Genomic DNA, 17,313 nt, shown 5'->3' on the forward strand with positions numbered 1-17,313 from the left:
TCTTTTTTCCCATGTATTATCCTCACCTGAAAAAACTCCCAGAGTTTGTCAGGCAAGGTTATTGTTCAAATGTATTTGCTAAGCAAATTAAGAGTTGGGTCACATGGGTAAACACAATAACTGTTTAGTGTTAGGGGTTAAAAATACATCAGCAAACGGTCAACACTTCTGGTACAGTCAAACAGGTAAGGATTAAAACACTGGTTATTCAGATGTCATATCATAGGGATGTTGTTTTCATTTAATATATTGTAGTCTATTTGAGAAAAGCAGCATTATTCTTCTCTTCACTTGGAGCATGTCAACTGTAGGTGTGGAAGTAGGGTGTCTCATAAAGTTATACTATGTGTATTAAAATGTGGTCTTTGAAACATTCAGGGGTCATATCATCAGAGGAAAATCATGGACCAAAATAAATGGATGCCTCTGGTTTTGCTTGTGGCACACTTTGCTTGTGAGTAAACAACATTTTTTCAATAAAAAATGGGATGGTTGTACTTCAGCGATTCAGTATTTACATTTGTGTATGACACACATGTTCAATGTAATCTTCAACGATAAATGAAATGCCTATCTGGAGAAGTTTACTTCGGTTTCCCTTATTGCCCAGCCTTGTCTTGCATGGGCCAAAAAAAATGTACATGCAACAAAACTGGCATGAATTCTGTCACCATTGTGACCAAGACTGGAAATGATTGTGAGTTCATAAAAATTATAGTTATTTTTCCTTTCAAATATGTTTTTGACAAGGATGAACCAAGTATAAATAAATATTTTGCATAAATAACTTTTTTCTCTGCTGCATTTTCCAAATGCGTCATTCCTCAACATTCTCTGCCCAGGCCAGGATTATGTCTGTTTTATCAAGCTGAGAGATGGAAAGCAGCAGGGTAAGCACATGCACACAATTAATATTGTACTTCTATTTTGGATTTGGATATTTTCCAACTTGAATGTGAAAATTAACGTGTGTTTCCTTATTTCATGATTAGGAAAATTCCTGAGAAAAAATGATGTGGGCATCAATGATGATTCACATCTAAGAATTGAAAAGTCCTTCTTCGATAACCTGAAGGCTCTGCGTGTCATCACCAGAACAATAGAAAATACATGTCAAATAGGTGTACATTTCCAAAAAATCTGGCAGTTATTTTTCACCTTTTAACAGATTAATATTTTGTTCACAATGAAAAAAGCAATGAATGAATTTAACAATTGTGCAGAAAAAATATATATATTATTTTGCTTTCCAGAATCTCAAAGCAGCCGCTGTGCTAAAGTAAATATCAAGTGCACCTCTTTCCAGAAAGGGGACACATGCAAGGGTCCTGTAGATGAAAACGGGGAATACTGTAAGAGGTTCGAAGGTATGTATAGGCCTACCTCAAACTGGTGGCAAGAAACAAAGTATTAAAGTAAACTTGGAGTTAAGAGTAAGAGTTAGAGTTGGTCTTTGTTGTGCGTGCTAATTGTGATGGGTGTAATCGGTTTCCATCTGGACCCTATGTCCATACTGCTTTGTTGTTGTTGTTGTTGTTGTTTAGGTATGAGTGGCGATGCTTACTACTTCATCAACATACAAACCAATGGATCAAGCAACTGCTATATTTGTAAGAATAGAGGGATGAGACCTAGAGAAGAAATATCTGAAAATCAGGACACTGGGGAAGGAACTGACTCTGCTAAGGCTGCGTAAGAACCCTATTAAAGTGTGGACATATAGGCATGTTGTATTTATGCACAGACTTTTATAAAAAAAAAAATAATAATAATAATGATGATAATAATAATAATAATGATAATGATAAGGATAAGGATAATAATAATAGTAGTGATAATAATAATGATATTAGTAATAATGCTAATTTTATCCCATTTCTTTGTTACAGGGAATTGATGAATAATTTGGGCTTGTTCCTTCCTAAGATGAATGAGTCTTCGGCTTGCGTGTCCATTGGTGCCACCAAGGGCGTCATCGTGAAACAAGATGAGCTTGAAATCAACGAGATGGGTGGGGTCTCTGTTGGCTATGGCTGTGAGGAAAATAGCGATATGCTAGTGAGTGTGCCTATTAAAATTCGTCCTTTCGCATTGATGTAACTGTAAAGGTTATTTGTCTATTAGGTTCCTATAATGTTCATTTTTTGTTATTAGAAAATCATATGAAATAAAAATTTCAGTAATGAAAACATAGTTCTAAACTTTTAGATTGGAAGTTACATTTCTTACAGTATTTCACATCCACAATCTGTCATGCAATATTTACATTAATGTAATCCTCATCCATACACTGTTTTATTCCCCTGTGCTTTGCCCCACAAAACACTATCCCATTGACAATTTACCTGTGACATTTCAACAGATTGCAGATGATGAAAAATATCTATCTACCTGTGCAGTATCTGTTTTGATCACAAAAGAAGCATTTAAAGATGCATACATACGGAACACCACTGTTCCGTTTGCAGGTATTTTCAGATTCAACAACATGGATAAGGTAAAAAAGAAAAACAAATACAATAAACCGACGAGATGCAAAATGTATGTAATGTGTTTTTTTTCTATTCATGTATTTTTTTCCATTCACAGGATGAGTTAAACAGCATTGTCTTGCTCAACCAGGTCATAGCAATTGACATGGGGACTGCCATAACCAATCTCAGCGACAGAATTAAATTAAATTTCAGGAATGTGACAGAGGTAAGCCATTAAGGGGGCTTAAAAAAAAAAAAGATCTTGAATCTATTTATTTTAAATGCTTTATTTCTAGGAAGGGATACCATCTTGTCGTTCGTGGAATGGTGAAGGTATTTTATTTTGTTTTCCACTCTACTTTCATTTCATCATCTACAGATATTCCCGCATTATTTTTCTCCGAAAGCTATAAAATACATTCTGACAGAAGCATCTGGCACTTGTTATTTAGTGAGATGAAAACATATTTTCTTTACGACCGTGCAGGTAGTCTGCCAACCTGGACAGAGAATGGATGTGACACAATAGGGTCTGGAGACAATGTTTCATGCCAGTGCTCCCACCTGACATTCTTTGCTGTGATCATGGTGGTTTGCATACAAATCAATATCATTTATGTTGTTCGAAAAATTACTAGCACAACAAATTTACCATTTTAACATGCCATTTCCCTGGATGGATTGACCTTTGCTTTAGCACGCTTAATTCTTGAAAAACGTTGTTCTGTCTAGATATTTGAATGGGGTAAATAGCTGCAGTAGAAACTTAACATAGTGCAGGATTAACAATGGGTATCACCACTGGTGCTTATTAACCTGCTTTCCTCGAAAAATACGGCAATACAATTACAATATTATATGATACAATGTTTTTACAGTCTCCACTCCACAATACAACCATCTCGGCAGCTGACCTAAAGTCCCTCAACTACATCACCTACATCGGATGTGGCTTGTCGATTTTCTTCCTGGTCATAGCTTTCTTCATGCATTTTGTGATGAGGTAACCATAGTGATTGCATATTAATGACTGGCCGTCAGAGATGTCATAAAATGTTGAGAAAGTAAAATAAGTTGTTATAAAAGTCGATACATTTATAAATAAACGTATTATAATATAATAACTAAATAGTTCCGACAGTTTTAACAATGATATGCATGGCATGGAGAGTGGGTCAAACTTGAAATAAACTAAAAACATTCTGAAGTCACCAAAAAAAATAATAGTATGGTTTTGATAGCGTTACAAAATATAAAAACATATTTTTGTTATGATGATATCAATCAATGATAACTACAATAATAGAGCAAAATAACATTTAGCTACCATGCATGGTAGCTAAATGGAAATAGCGTTGATCCCCTACAGACGGTTGTGGCTGTTTGGTATGTAAATGTTGACCCTATGGAAATTATGGATGTCAACGGGTGGCCTCTATGCATTAGAACAGGTTACAACTAATGTGGAACTTGTACTGCCCTGGTTGTACGGGTTCTGTCAGTGGTTATAAACACCATCCATCTATTCATCTATCCATCCAACTTCTTACATCCTCCATCAGTAGGAGTTAGGGTTGCGGTGGCAGTCGGGTAAGAAGAGCAGTACAGATGCTGCACTCCAGAGCTATCTCTCACCATAGGCAACCATGGTGAGAGCAACCAGTGGACCATGAAGAGCCAAGAGGGTGTGTTAAGCACAATGTTGATTGAAACCTCCAAACCTATATCAACCCTAGACAAGTTCCCCTGGGGTGAATCTACCAGGTAGCTTACAGCTCCCGACCACACGACCAAGATAATTAGGACTTACAGTGCAGTGCAGGCCAGGCCATGCTCCAGGAAGGGGTCATAGATAGATGAATGGATGGGCATTATGAAAAAAAAATACAACATTTCAGGATAATGAAATATAATGGCGATGCACTAAAAATCAGTTTATTTATATGTACTGTTCATATATTAATTCCTAGGAGGACCAAGGCCAGCAAGAGCAAAGAGGTCCTGATACAGTTGATGATTGCCTTGTTCCTGCTCAACCTCTCCTTCCTGACCAACACGTGGGTGGCAAACCTTCACAGCACTTGGGGCTGCCAGGCAATGGCAGTCTTTATGCACTACTCCATGTTGGTTACCTTCACATGGTTTGCCATGAATGCCTTTCACCTCTGGCTGAACTTCTACTATGGTGGTAACATTTCCATCCAGCGTTACATACTCAAAGTGTCTGTCACAGCCTGGGGTGAGTTGAAATTTCACCATTGTTGTTGTTTTTTTTGTTTGAGAGTGGTAGTCAAGAGTATACATATATGAGTCATGATTATGGAGGAATTTGTGGATTTATGGGAATGGGATATTGTCCTCCACTCTGTCTCTAGCAATTCCAATTGTATTGGTGGCTACCCTTTTAATTCTGGGAAAGTATGGAGAGATAGCCATTGCTTCGGAAGGCCATAAGACTACCATGTAAGTATTAAGCCTAAATGATTCCCTTGAGGTGCAGGTCTTTGTGGAGAGTGTGTGGATGATGGCTGTTCCAGGCAGCCTCACCTGGCCCGAGTCAGAGGTACAGGTTAAACCACAGACACTCATGGCAGTATGTTAGACCAGCTGCTGTGTATCATTATACTCAAACTTGGCAATAAACCAGTTCCAACACAACCACTCTGCTTCCTTGTTATGGATGAGCCCAGTAAAAGTCACCTAGGTGGTGTGTAGAATCGTCATTGCTACAGTCATCAAAACCTTATTTTAGATAAATGAATCAGTCTCATACTCTCCATATATATACCTTATTATATATGCCTATTTAGATTGAGGTTTCAGTGTTCAATTACAACCATTTTGAAGACTGGAGAAATGAGTGGTCGATATCTCGACAAACTGTTTTCAAACATCAAGAACAATATAACAAATGCAAAAAGTGAACTATGTATGTGGTTTACCGTTCCAGTCAGCGAGCTAACGCTACCTACTCCGTCCAAAAGGTGCTGGATGACAGATGGTGAGATCCAGTACATCATCAACATCACCTACTACGCCGTGGTCTTTCTCTTCACGTTCTCGACCCTCATTGTCATCCTATCCTGGCTCTGCCTGAACAAAACGTCTCCAGCAGAGAATGTCAGAACGGGCGGTAGCAGCGCAGGCATCTGGAGTGTCTTTGGACTGTGCTCCGCTTTGGGCGTCACGTGGGGCATTGCGTTCTTTGCACATGGCGTCCTGCGGCTGCCCTCCTACTACATCTTCACCGTTCTCAATTCTTTCCAAGGTATGGTCACACTTTCATATTAATCCAAAAGCGACTCTCTGTGTTAGAGAGGAGTGATGCAAGACATAGGTGGACCCTAGGTGCTCTCTGGATCTCCTTCCGTCATAACCTGGGTAATCTTTCCAAAACTATTTGGCTATTTAACCTTTAGATAGGGAAAATAAAACAATGGTATTAAACAGCCGCACTGCTCTTCCATTGCAAGTACTAAAGTGACGCACTTTACAAGTTGAGAGGCATGTATTTCGAATAACCGCCCAAATAGTGCTTCCCTGTAAGCAAATAAAAAAAACTTCCTTGGAATTAACACAAAAGAGAACCTTTGATAAGCTTGGCCACAGACACCGTCAAGGAAAAGATCCAGTAGACCAACCTGATCCCAATATGCTGGCCAACACATGGTTTTATGAAGTTTCTTCCCCACGCATAGTGTTTGAGTAACATTGTTCCCTTCTCTTAGGCTTTTTCCTTTTTCTTTACTACTACAAAACCAGTGAAATGGTACATGAAGTCGAGAGCTCCGGTAGCAGCAGCCAGAACATGACCGATGTTACTGAATGATGCAGGCGCATGCAAACTTTCCCCTTTGTGGTCATGATGCCATTCTTCCTGCTGTGTTGTATGAGGCCTTACTCAAATGACCTGGGTTCTGTTACCATCCGTTTGAAACACTGACACTCGATTGAATGGTCATCAGCCCAATAATATAACCCATTGAATCGAGTTATACCGCAAAACGTTGTATGTGCCGTTACTCACGTAATCAACTGCAACGTTGTAATAGTAACCAATTTTGAGTTTGATATGTTTAAAATCGGATTAGTTAATGAGCTGTGTAATTTGTCATGTATTGCATTATTTTTTAATTAGCTACTGATATTGTGTGGTAATTGTGCAGCAGTTATGCAAATACTTATGTTCTTGATAATAGGGGGTCGTAAAATTGTAGGATAAATAGCAATTGGTGGGCAAGGTTATTGATGGTCAATATATTTTATCATCTTTATAGACGTGGTAGTTTAATAATGGCTTATTATTTGTTTGTCAAGTAAGAATTTGTTTGAATAAACTGTTGATAAAATGCATTGTGTTGGTCATTATGTATTAAAGGGCTAGAGCACAGCCACTAATGCTCAGCCATTTGCTAGCCAAGCCTTACTATCTATTGACCTAAATGGTTTATGACTTAACTATGATACACCATGTAGGCTTGTTGTTGTAATGTTACTGTTTAAATGTGGGATGCTTAAGCATTGTCGGTCTAATGCTGTTGTTCCATGTGGACATTTTAAACTCTCAGCACTTGCCGAGCCAAAGGATTCAGCTTGGTCAGGGCATTATGCAATACGATATATTAGTTTATGCATCGTATAAATATATATTAATTGTAATTGAGCCAAAAATGTGCTGTATGTTGTATGAAAAATGAATCCATCATTTTATTGCATTTACAATGTTACTGAAAGAGATCATTTGTTAAGTATAAATAGAACACAGTTTATTTATGACGATTTATTCTTGAATTTTACACACTGAAACAATGCAACAATGTACATTTGTTAAATTAAGATTTGTTCAGCTTCTTCTAGGGCTTTTTCCATTTCCAAAACCTTGATGGAAAAGCCCTCTCTTTCCTGCAACAGGCAGAGCTGAGGGACCAAACAGACTGATTTTCTGTCGTCTGCCTGCCTGCTTGTCTGTCTGTCTGTCTGTCTGTCTGTCTGTCTGTCTGTCTCAATCACAGACAGACAGACAGACAGACAGACAGACAGACACGCCCACGATCTCGGAGCAGTACCATTCATCTACTAGATATTGGGAGGCTGACTTTTTCTCCAGTTGGGGTAGAAGAGGAGATCCAATAGGAAAGAGTGTCGTCACCGTGTAATGGAATTGTCGATTGCAGTGGTTAACAAAAACAAACACTCAAATTGAATGCTGGCTTAAGACGGGAAAATTCAACACAAGTTGAGTGATTAACTTCCAATTCCTTGAAACACTTATATTGTGCCATAATGGTTCAAAATTTGACTGTTTGTTTTCACCTGATTATATTGGCACATAGACATTTGACCAATAATAGTCTCCCTTTTGAAGGTTTGAAAGGCTTTTGATGAACATTAGTGCAGTAAGCAGTCTGCATGCCTGGCAGGTATAGTGCATTACCCCTGACGGACCTTGTCTAGACTATAGAAAAGTGCCAGTGACAGTTATTTCTAATCTCTGAGTCTCACCTGTCCTACTAACACATCGAGACCAGCTCCATTTGTTCACTTTGGCTGAGTTCCGATCTGAGTAACACAAATGTCCTCAAACGTGTCTGCATGAAGCATGCTCCCTATAGGGACCTCTATGTTGTATCAGCCATGACACCAGCACTAAGTAGTTCAATCTTAAACGTGATGGACATCCGCTATGCTTGTGCCACTAACAAGTCTCGAGAACACAATGTGCAATCATCAGGAATAGACAATTTAGGTGTAGGCTTAAATAATATCCTATGAGATGGGTTACATACATCCAAACCACACAAACATTCACAAACAAACAAATGACACATACACTATGCCTGTTTACATCTATGTAAATGAAGAAGATATAATCTGTTACCCTCTGAAAGGCAGGTAGAATATGCTTTAGAGTTCCTGTTTGAGCGCATGTATGATAATCTATTGAGCCATCTCAATGAATTGGACAATTTGCCTTTGCTTGAACCTGTTTTTGGAGGTTCATTTATAAAGGAAAAAAACATCTCTATCATCACAACCAACGTGCTTCCCAGTTCCATGGCCAGTTAGGATTTTTTTTAGCACATGAATAACAATATAGTTTGACTGGTCCGTGGAGAACCATGGTGGGATACACTAGATGAAAGGGACCTTAGGGGTGTGAGGAAGTTAAAGGGTTGTTCAACCAAACATGAGTTTTGAGCAAAAGTATTCACTACAGTGAAAAGGCTTTATTTAATTCAAGCAGGCTCTTTTTTCAAGACACCTCTGGGAACATACATTTGGAGACAAGGCTGGGCATCGACTGTATAGGATGTCACATAGGGCGTCAACATAGTCCTCCATAGGGGACATCAAGCTAAGAAAAACATAAAATTAAGTACTTTTTAAATTATTATTCTAAATCCATTGGAATCCATAAGCTAATAAATATTAAACATTTGATGATTTGTGATACAGAGTTAATATAATATTTGTCATTGCAAATTGGGGGGGTGAACTGGCTGTAAAATGATTGTATGAGGGCAATAACAATTTAAAAATGCCCCGTAGTATGTCCTGGTGCAGCTTCTGTAGGATATGTGAGCATGCAGGTTGGTGGACGGAGCAGACCTGCAGTCAATAAATATATGGTCTATGCTTTTACAGTCGAAATGGTGGACATCTCGAGTGGGTTTTAAAACCGAAGATCAAACTGAAAGTCGTTCAGGCTGCAATCCAGCTGGTCGAGGACTTTAAAGGCGTATTTTATGCTACATCGAAATGTTATTCAGATTTGGAGTTATTCTCACTCCGGAGTGCTCGGATGTCGAAGTGCTTGTATCAGGTTCTCGGTCCGAAATGGGAAGTTGGGATCCAAACAAAGCTATTCAAATGAAAGCGACGCAAGTGGTTCTGTCAAAAAGCGAACCGTGTCTCTGGATCGGCGAAGTGCAGCTGTCACAACCGTACACAGAAAGTGCCTGGTTCAAATTCATCAAACGCCTTCGAGGCAGTTACATCTGGGAAGGTATAGCCTAAAGAAAACGTTTGCTTAGTGCATAACTTGGCTAATGAGACCAAAATATTAAATATCGAGCATATTGGTGCATTTACGTAAAAATAATGAGTGTTTGTTTTTGTAATGTGTCTGTGAATCCACACGATGTCAGTCGAGACACGCTGTCGCTCATTATTGTTCCCTAAGACTTTTTGGTGAGTTCTAAATTGGATGGAGTGTAAACCATAAAAACGATATAGTCCGCTTCTATTTGCACATTAGCTGGATTACTCTTTTTGATCCAATCGACCAATATATTTGACTGGATATTTCCCTGAAATAATCATTCACATTAGATTAGAGATTAGTTTATCATGTTTGCTTAGGTAAATAAGCCAATATTGACATTATAATATTTGCAATAGGCCTAATACTTAACTATCGCATCTTCTTCTTTTTTAAAAGGCACAGGCCCCCACCATGACAGATGCTGTGTGTATGATGAAATGAACGTGATCAATGGAGTGTACTGCCACCCCCTCGGCCACTGGATCGAAGAGACGGGGCACACGGACGAGATGAAGCACACCACCGACTTCTACTTCGGCGTATCTGACCAGAAGGCGATGCATTTCTCCAGGTAATACTCAGACAGAAACACCACCACACGGATATGGAATCACTAGTAGGCTTCAATTACGGCAATGACACGCACCTCGTTTATATGATCATAGATAAACCTCTACGCAGGGGTCAAGTTGAGTAGTACTTCTTTCTTTTTTTAAACAACGTAAGACCGCGGGGGGACAAAGAAGCTAAAAAGGTAATTAAAGCAGACCAAGCGTTAGAAATGATTCAACCTCATTAACGATTCTTCATAAAGGGGTGTTGCTGCGTTACCCCACAATGTGCCTTGCAGCCTGTGAGTTGTAGACACTCCAAACTTCCTCTACCACTGTGATGAAATAAGAGGCTAATTACCAGCCCCTGTTTCAGCAGCATTTGTGCAGTGAAACCCACTTTGGCGCTGAATGAAATCCTGCTGGAAAATAAATGAGGTCCCTCCAGGCCAGAGGGCCGCGAGAGGGGATGGCTCTATGACTAGGACACTGGGTTGATGGATCTTGCCAGTTTCTGTATTTTTATCCTTAAAAATGGCCTAAGCTGTCCGTACAAAATATAGAAATCAAATCCAAACCTTGCGGGGCAAATGACCGTGTTCAAAATGGTTACAAATGGTATTTGTTTTTTTCGGTCATCCAGATCTCCAGATTCCATTAGAGGATATATCAATCCATTTGAAAGATACAATTAATTGTAATTAATAGCTGCTCCTTTGATGAGCTTGTCCTCTTTTCCCTCTCTCCACGATAATGCGTTGAAAGTGAGGCATTTGGGCGGATGATCTAAGTGCCTTTGTAAGTTACAGACAGTTTTCAGGTGGAATGGCTGTATTTGACCTGTTTATCTTTACCATACAAAGTGTCCTAGAACTTTGGGGCCTGTGGTCAGATACGTGTTACGAATCCTGCCACGGCATCAGCTGGGAAACGGGATGGATTCCCCTGCAGTCATAAGTGAGAGAGAGAGAGAGAGCGAGAGCGACCGAGAGCGAGCGAGAGAGAGAGAGAGAGAGAGAGAGCGATGTCTCTTTAATTTGTGTCGGAAGCCCTTAACCAGCTTTGTCAAGGAACAACGTTGAAGCAGGGGGTGCGTCAGCCGACCTACCGCCTCTATTAATAGCTATTTAAATGAGGGTCCCCACACGGACAGGTGTGACCCTTAAGCGTCATACACAGTAACCTCGTAATTTGTTTTTAAAAACACTTCTAATTCCCTGCACTGCTGCCTGTGTGCTCATGCTCAAGTGAAGTTAAGTTAAGGATTACATGGAGATCCCCCCAAAGACGCAATTGCTAATCTTCATTAAGCTGTTATTTGTGTGTATGTGAGGGGAGGGGGGTCTTTAATTGTGTAATGGGAACAAGCGTGATTAAGCAGGTGGATGTAAGTAAGTAATAAATAAACTCAATCACATTGATTGAGTTTTGGAAGATGTCTGCAGTGACCAGCCCATTAAAATATCATTGCACACCAGAGATACTTAAGAACATGAGACCCATAAAGAGAGAGAGGTAGACATACAGTGGATGGGATCCTCCCCGACTATTACCTATGACTAATCCAGCAGGTCGTCTTGTCCGTAGTCCGCCTGAGAGATGGCCTCGGAAAAATAACAAAACAATAACAAACACATATACTGGGGGGGTAGAGAGACAGAGAGACACAGAGAGAGGAAGAGCTCCCACCAGATGGTTAGCAGCTCTATCTGTCAGCCGTTTTCCCCCTGGTCCGTCCGCTGTCCCCCACTCACTTTGCACCCTGTTTTCTTTCTTGAGATGTGAGATGGGTATGCTTCCAATCCCTAGCTGCAGCAGGATCATTCATTGCTTGTAACCCCACCATTTTTATTATTACCCCAGTGGCAACTTTTCACTTCATCAAGTGTTTGTTGGGGGAATCGGGTTAGACGGAGCCTCCCTAAAGTTGTGAAATGTATCTAGCCTGTAGACTCGCTCAATGGATATGAGCTCAGGGTGCTGCCTGTCCACTTCTTTTAGCTGGTGGGGTTCAACCCTGTTAAGTGACTGACTTTTCTATTTATGTAATTTAGCTGATGCTTTTATCCAAATCAACAGTATTTTTTTCCCCAATAATGTCATTATGGAGCGCGTTAGACTGCCGATATTAGGGTTCGAACCTACACCCTTTTGCCGTGGCCTCAAAACACTAACCACTACACTATCCGTCTCCCCAGAAGCGTATGTAAATGATGAGAAAAAAATACCAGCAAGTTGCTTTACAAAACTAAAAATGATACAAAAACTACCCATCGCTTCATACACACTATATCGCTTGAAACAAACATCTCTGCCATTAGGGTTCATCCGCGCGTGTGGCTAGGCAGCTGCCCCCGCCAGGTGGAACACGTGACCATCAAGCTGAAGCACGAGCTGGGAGTTACCGCGGTGATGAACTTCCAGACAGAGACGGACGTGGCTACCAACTGCCAGGGCTGCAGTCTCAACTCCGAGGACCCGGTCACCACGGAGACCATGATGCAGCTGTACAGCGACTGTGGCCTGGCATACGTGTGGATGCCCACGCCAGACATGAGCACTGAGGGTGAGGAGGATCATGGGATACTGTTAGCCAACCATGATGGCCATCATCAGGACTATTGGTGAACCCCGCAAATTATGAGATGATGCATCAACACCATAGTGCAACCCTGCATTTATTAAAGTGGGGGAAGTTCTGTTTGGAGTAATGATGCTTTGATATCTTTATAATTTCAGCTGTAGAATAGTAGCACACATTTTTGTATAACAGTATGGCCTTAAGATAGACTTTTAATGTGTAAGTAACACACAAGAATACAACTTCCCTCAATTGATGATTTTTTGTATTTTGTTATTTTGCTACCTAAACAAATAAGAAGGTATCCTTCTTAACTAGAAGGATGAATGAGACAGCGAGTGAGTTACCAATTAAATGTAAAAATAGAAAAACTTTGACATGCCTCATTTGCACTCCTGTCTGTCAAAGCAGATACAGCAGTGACTCTAGTGTCAACTGTTCCCCAGTTAATTAGTAGCAGTACTTTTTCACAAAATCATTTGAAGACCCAGTGAAATCTAAAGAAACCTTTTCCCCGTGTCAGCGTATTTGCCATATTGTCATATCACTCACCCAGACAATTTTACATCAAAATCCAAATCATATCCACAGCTCAACAAATATAGATCAATTCCGTGTCAGCAGGCCTAATAACGAATAACATGCAGAATAATAGCATGTTTCCACCCTTTTTTGACAGCTGCAATGTGCTTTGACACTGATGCACAAATGATGCACTCAGAATCCAGGCCAGATACCAAATTTCAGAGATGTAAAACAATGACTAATGTCCCTAAAATTGTCAAGTCAAATTTGGCCATTTTTACGATATAATAATTACCAGTCACATGTCAAAAGGCAGTCTCAACAATCTCTGCCCGAGACTCAGCACTCTTCACTCGTGTCCCGGATCGATCAATGGAGCCTTGGAGACCAGTGTGAGACTTTAATGGTGGTGTTGCTGCTAACTCTGTAGACTCAGGGGCCGAGGTCAATCCGTTGTCACCTCAAGGCACCTCAGACATTTCACGTTGCCATTAGCGCAAACTATCCCTGAAAAATCAGTCTCTGACTGCTGTTTGGTTTTGTTCAGCTGTGACTTTTATTGAAGTCTGCAGTTAGACATTTAGAAGAAGTATAGAAGAAGAAGTTTAGAAGAAGTACTCTTCCCCCCCCCCCCCCCCCCTCCATACACAGAATTGCTCCCATCCCACAGGACCAATCAATTGACTTGCTTGCTTCAACCCATGGGCAGACGTCCGCCATGCGGGTAAATAACGATACCTCACCTCCCCCCCCCTCCCGTAGGTCGGATCCGGGTGCTCCCCCAGGCGGTCTTCCTGCTCCACGGGCTCCTGGAGAACGGCCACACCGTCTACGTCCACTGTAACGCCGGGGTGGGCCGCTCCACGGCGGCCGTATGCGGCCTGCTCATGTACGTCCTGGGCTGGAGCGCGCGGAGGGCGCAGTACTTTATGGCCTCCCGGAGGCCCGCCGTCTACTTCGACGAGGAGGCCCTGGTGAGAGCCAAGGGCGACTTCCTCCAGAAGTTTGGACACCTGCGGTCGTCCATCTCTTTCCCCTAGTCTGTTTTAGCTCAAAGATTGGGGGGGTCTTTGTGGCTGTGATAGGGGCGGACGTATAGATAGGATTTTTCTGTGTGTGTGTGTGTGTGTGTGTGTCTGTGTGGGGGTGAAATTAATGCATAGGAGAGAGACTAACACCCCACCGTGGGAATGATGTGTAGGGTGGCAGTAGAGGACTTGGATCTAATGCAGATGACTCAGCGAGGCTGTCGTCACCATTCCCAGGGTCGATTCCCTTAGGTCCGGAGTACAATGAGCAAGGTATGGCGGCTTATAAAAACACATAGTTAGGTTCCTTGATTCTGATTGGCTCGAAGCCGTTGATGAAAGCTCTTTAATCACACGAATACATTTTGGTTTTTATGACGATCGAAAGATTTCCGATGTGTTCGGAATATTCAAACACAGCGGCAGTGTCAACACACTAGTTTGTCTACCAACACACTGATAATTCGGCACTATTTCACTATTTGCTGGCTTTATTATAGTGTCAGCTGCTTCTGGCTGGGACGTCTACACAGAGGTTAACCTGTCAGTGGCGCTTTTGTTTTTATTGGCGCTTGTTTTGAAAAAGCGACTATTCGGATGAGATTGTTAATCTTAAAATCTTAAAAGTAATTAAAAGTATCCCCCTCACATGAACTAAAGCTAGGCAGCTAACTCTGCAGGTCATTTGAGCTGGCTAACGGAAAGCAAATACTAACCCTTCTGGACGCACAATGAGGAATTTGGATAACAATCTTAACATAGATCTATTAGACCTCATTTACAGATGTACCATTGTACGACAAACACAGGTATTCCTCATAAGACTAATCATGGGTCTGTATACGTATGTGCACAGACCCAAGTACCAGGGCACGGGCAGAAGACCAAAGTGAAGACAGCACGAACAGACCATTAGTGGTGCTGATACGCATAAATGATGCCTTCCTACCCAATGTGAATGTGGTAGGCTACACCAGTGTTTGCCCTGCTCTGACAGCTCTGTGAAAATGCTCCATGGTCAATGTGTTATCTCATATTATATACCCGTAAAAGTAGCAGACGCATTGTTAGTGTTATGAGGGACACCTGCGCACCCTTGTCCTACGATGACACCGCTGTTAAGCGGTCTATTAACCCTGTGGTGGCGTGTGGCTATTAGCAACAACAAAACTCAAGCAACTAAGGGACTGAACACAAGAGTCAGTTGAGGACACTGACGGTAGGTGTTTGTATAAAGCCGCTGTTTTCAGAGAGGTCTTTTTGCTTCAGCCATGTTTGTATTGAAAATCGATGAATAAAGTATGCTTCTGAGTGGACCGATGACCCAGAATTCAAATGAGAGACACTGGTTCTATTTGTCAAATTCAATATCGGGCAAGGTTAATAGGCCAGAATTGTTGTGCCAGGATTGTTTCTGATATGAATTCAAGATAGGATTGAGCGATATCTGTCAAGGGGAGAACTGTTATTCATTTCCTTCTGTGCTTTGGGCTTTTTTTCTTTAAAAAGGGGTTAATCCCTAAGAAGTTATGTCTTTCTGAGCCGTTTCATCAATGAATGTGATGGAGGAACGATCGAGCATAATGCAGTGCAAATAGAAAAGCGAAATTTCTTCCCAAACAACAATAAAATCCTACAACCCAACAACCCAACCCTTGCCTATTCCTTTTTTATTATAAGTGGGATATTGGGGTAGCAGACACAGAAAAGACAAATGAAGTGGAACTTCCACCCGCCTTCCTCCAGAGCCTGATAGCATTTCATGTTTATTTATTTATCACCCCTGACGCTATTCAAACCTATCCTTTGTGGGACCCATTTTATTTTAAGCATAATAAGGCACAAATTACGTCAAGCTGTCATTCCTGATATTCCACCTGCCCCCCCTTCTTGGTTTAATTACTTTCATAAATGGAGGCTTTCTTTATCCTGTGTATTGAGATTATTACGCAGGATGCCTCTGTTGTCCATGTGCACGCCTGTGTGTCTGTCTACATGCATACAGCACAGCACAAAGCACAGTATCTGTTCACTTCAATGTAGACAGTATCAAGCAATATTACATCGCATTTGAAAAGTTTGGTTCCTTCATGGTTCCCAGGATACCACAGTAACGGAAACCACTTTGTGACTGCTCTCTATCTGCAACCAGCGAGCCATCCTACTTGTATACATCGTGTTCTCCGTGCTGCACTTCATAGTGACACATTTACCCGGCCGCTGTTCAGAGATATTCTATTCGACAGCACTGCCTGTTTTCCCTTAATAGATCCAGAAATGTTCGGTGAGAATAATGCATGAAGAGGAAGTCACTAGCCCTTATCCCCTTACTACATTGTCACAGATGATGTATCTCGCCAACAAATCTTGCGTGTTCAGTATTAATTACTTCTATTTGGAGAAAATTAAGTTAAATTTTGCCTGTTAGGCTGTGTTTAACATCACTTTGTTGTTGTGCCGCCAACTGTGCACATATTATTATGATTCAATTTGGGCTTCTTTACTGTTGTCTGCTATGAAGAATACATTCCTCAGTTTTACATTCCTCTCCTCTAAACTTTCCTTTCACCTCTTCTGGAGTTCTGCAATTTCAAACCAATTCAGACTGATAGACAAGTAAGGTGTCTTGGGGCTGCCTATGAGAAGATGTTATGTTCTGCAGTGGGTTGTGGGATTTCTATTATATTCAATGTAGAGATTAAATCGAGGCATTTGAAATCACTTTCCATTCATTTTAATTGGGCTCATTTGGCAGTCTCTAGTCTGCACTGGAGAGCTCATTAATCATGGATTAAGGACCCCTTTGACCTCTGCAGACAATTCCTTGAGTTTCATCATCGCAGGAAGAGTGCTGTCACATGAAGTGGATACAGAGTTGCAGAAAATGTAAAAGTCTGCTGTCCCTCACAGAGCCAAGAGCCACTGGTGAAGTGAATCTTCATTAAATGGCTTTGAATAACAACGTCTCCTCGGCCCAATCCCAAAGTGAGCCCTGAGGACTTAAGACCCATTCCCACCTACGGTAAATACGGATAGGAACCCTTTTGTCCGGTCCCGGAGGTCGTTTCGTCCGTCAGCGGGTCCGTCGCCTCTGAGCTTACGAATCCGG

At 41.2% G+C, this 17,313-nt stretch overlaps 2 protein-coding genes across 4 annotated transcripts; both read left to right on the top strand.

Moving 5' to 3' along the window:
• Positions 1-136: 136 nt before the first annotated feature.
• On the top strand, positions 137-7,017 carry LOC307088207 (adhesion G-protein coupled receptor G2-like). The gene is made up of 17 exons (XM_079754024.1): positions 137-185; positions 379-454; positions 611-697; positions 843-890; positions 993-1,121; positions 1,254-1,367; positions 1,545-1,692; positions 1,890-2,058; positions 2,363-2,497; positions 2,590-2,700; positions 2,771-2,807; positions 2,962-3,062; positions 3,353-3,477; positions 4,445-4,713; positions 4,850-4,937; positions 5,459-5,742; positions 6,203-7,017. The coding sequence occupies exons 2-17, from the start codon at positions 403-405 to the stop codon at positions 6,301-6,303; spliced, it is 1,998 nt and encodes a 665-aa protein (XP_079610150.1). The 5' UTR covers positions 137-185; positions 379-402; the 3' UTR covers positions 6,304-7,017.
• A 1,636-nt stretch (positions 7,018-8,653) lies between these two features.
• Positions 8,654-15,803, top strand: epm2a (EPM2A glucan phosphatase, laforin). 3 transcript variants are annotated; one of them, XR_013812557.1, is made up of 5 exons: positions 8,654-9,480; positions 9,916-10,090; positions 12,392-12,636; positions 13,939-14,477; positions 15,061-15,803. XR_013812557.1 is itself a non-coding variant. In XM_079754210.1 (4 exons), exons 1-4 carry the CDS (start codon positions 9,234-9,236, stop codon positions 14,214-14,216), a joined length of 945 nt encoding a protein of 314 aa, XP_079610336.1. In that variant the 5' UTR covers positions 8,654-9,233; the 3' UTR covers positions 14,217-15,803. The 3 variants fall into 3 exon arrangements, 2 of the variants coding, with proteins under 2 accessions (XP_079610336.1, XP_079610337.1); XM_079754210.1 differs by having other exon boundaries at positions 13,939-15,803; XM_079754211.1 differs by lacking the exon at positions 8,654-9,480 and having other exon boundaries at positions 9,666-10,090; positions 13,939-15,803.
• The last annotated feature ends 1,510 nt before the right edge of the window (positions 15,804-17,313 follow it).

Source organism: Pollachius pollachius (assembly GCF_949987615.1).
Source record: "Pollachius pollachius genome assembly, chromosome: 16".
Taxonomy (NCBI): domain Eukaryota; kingdom Metazoa; phylum Chordata; class Actinopteri; order Gadiformes; family Gadidae; genus Pollachius; species Pollachius pollachius.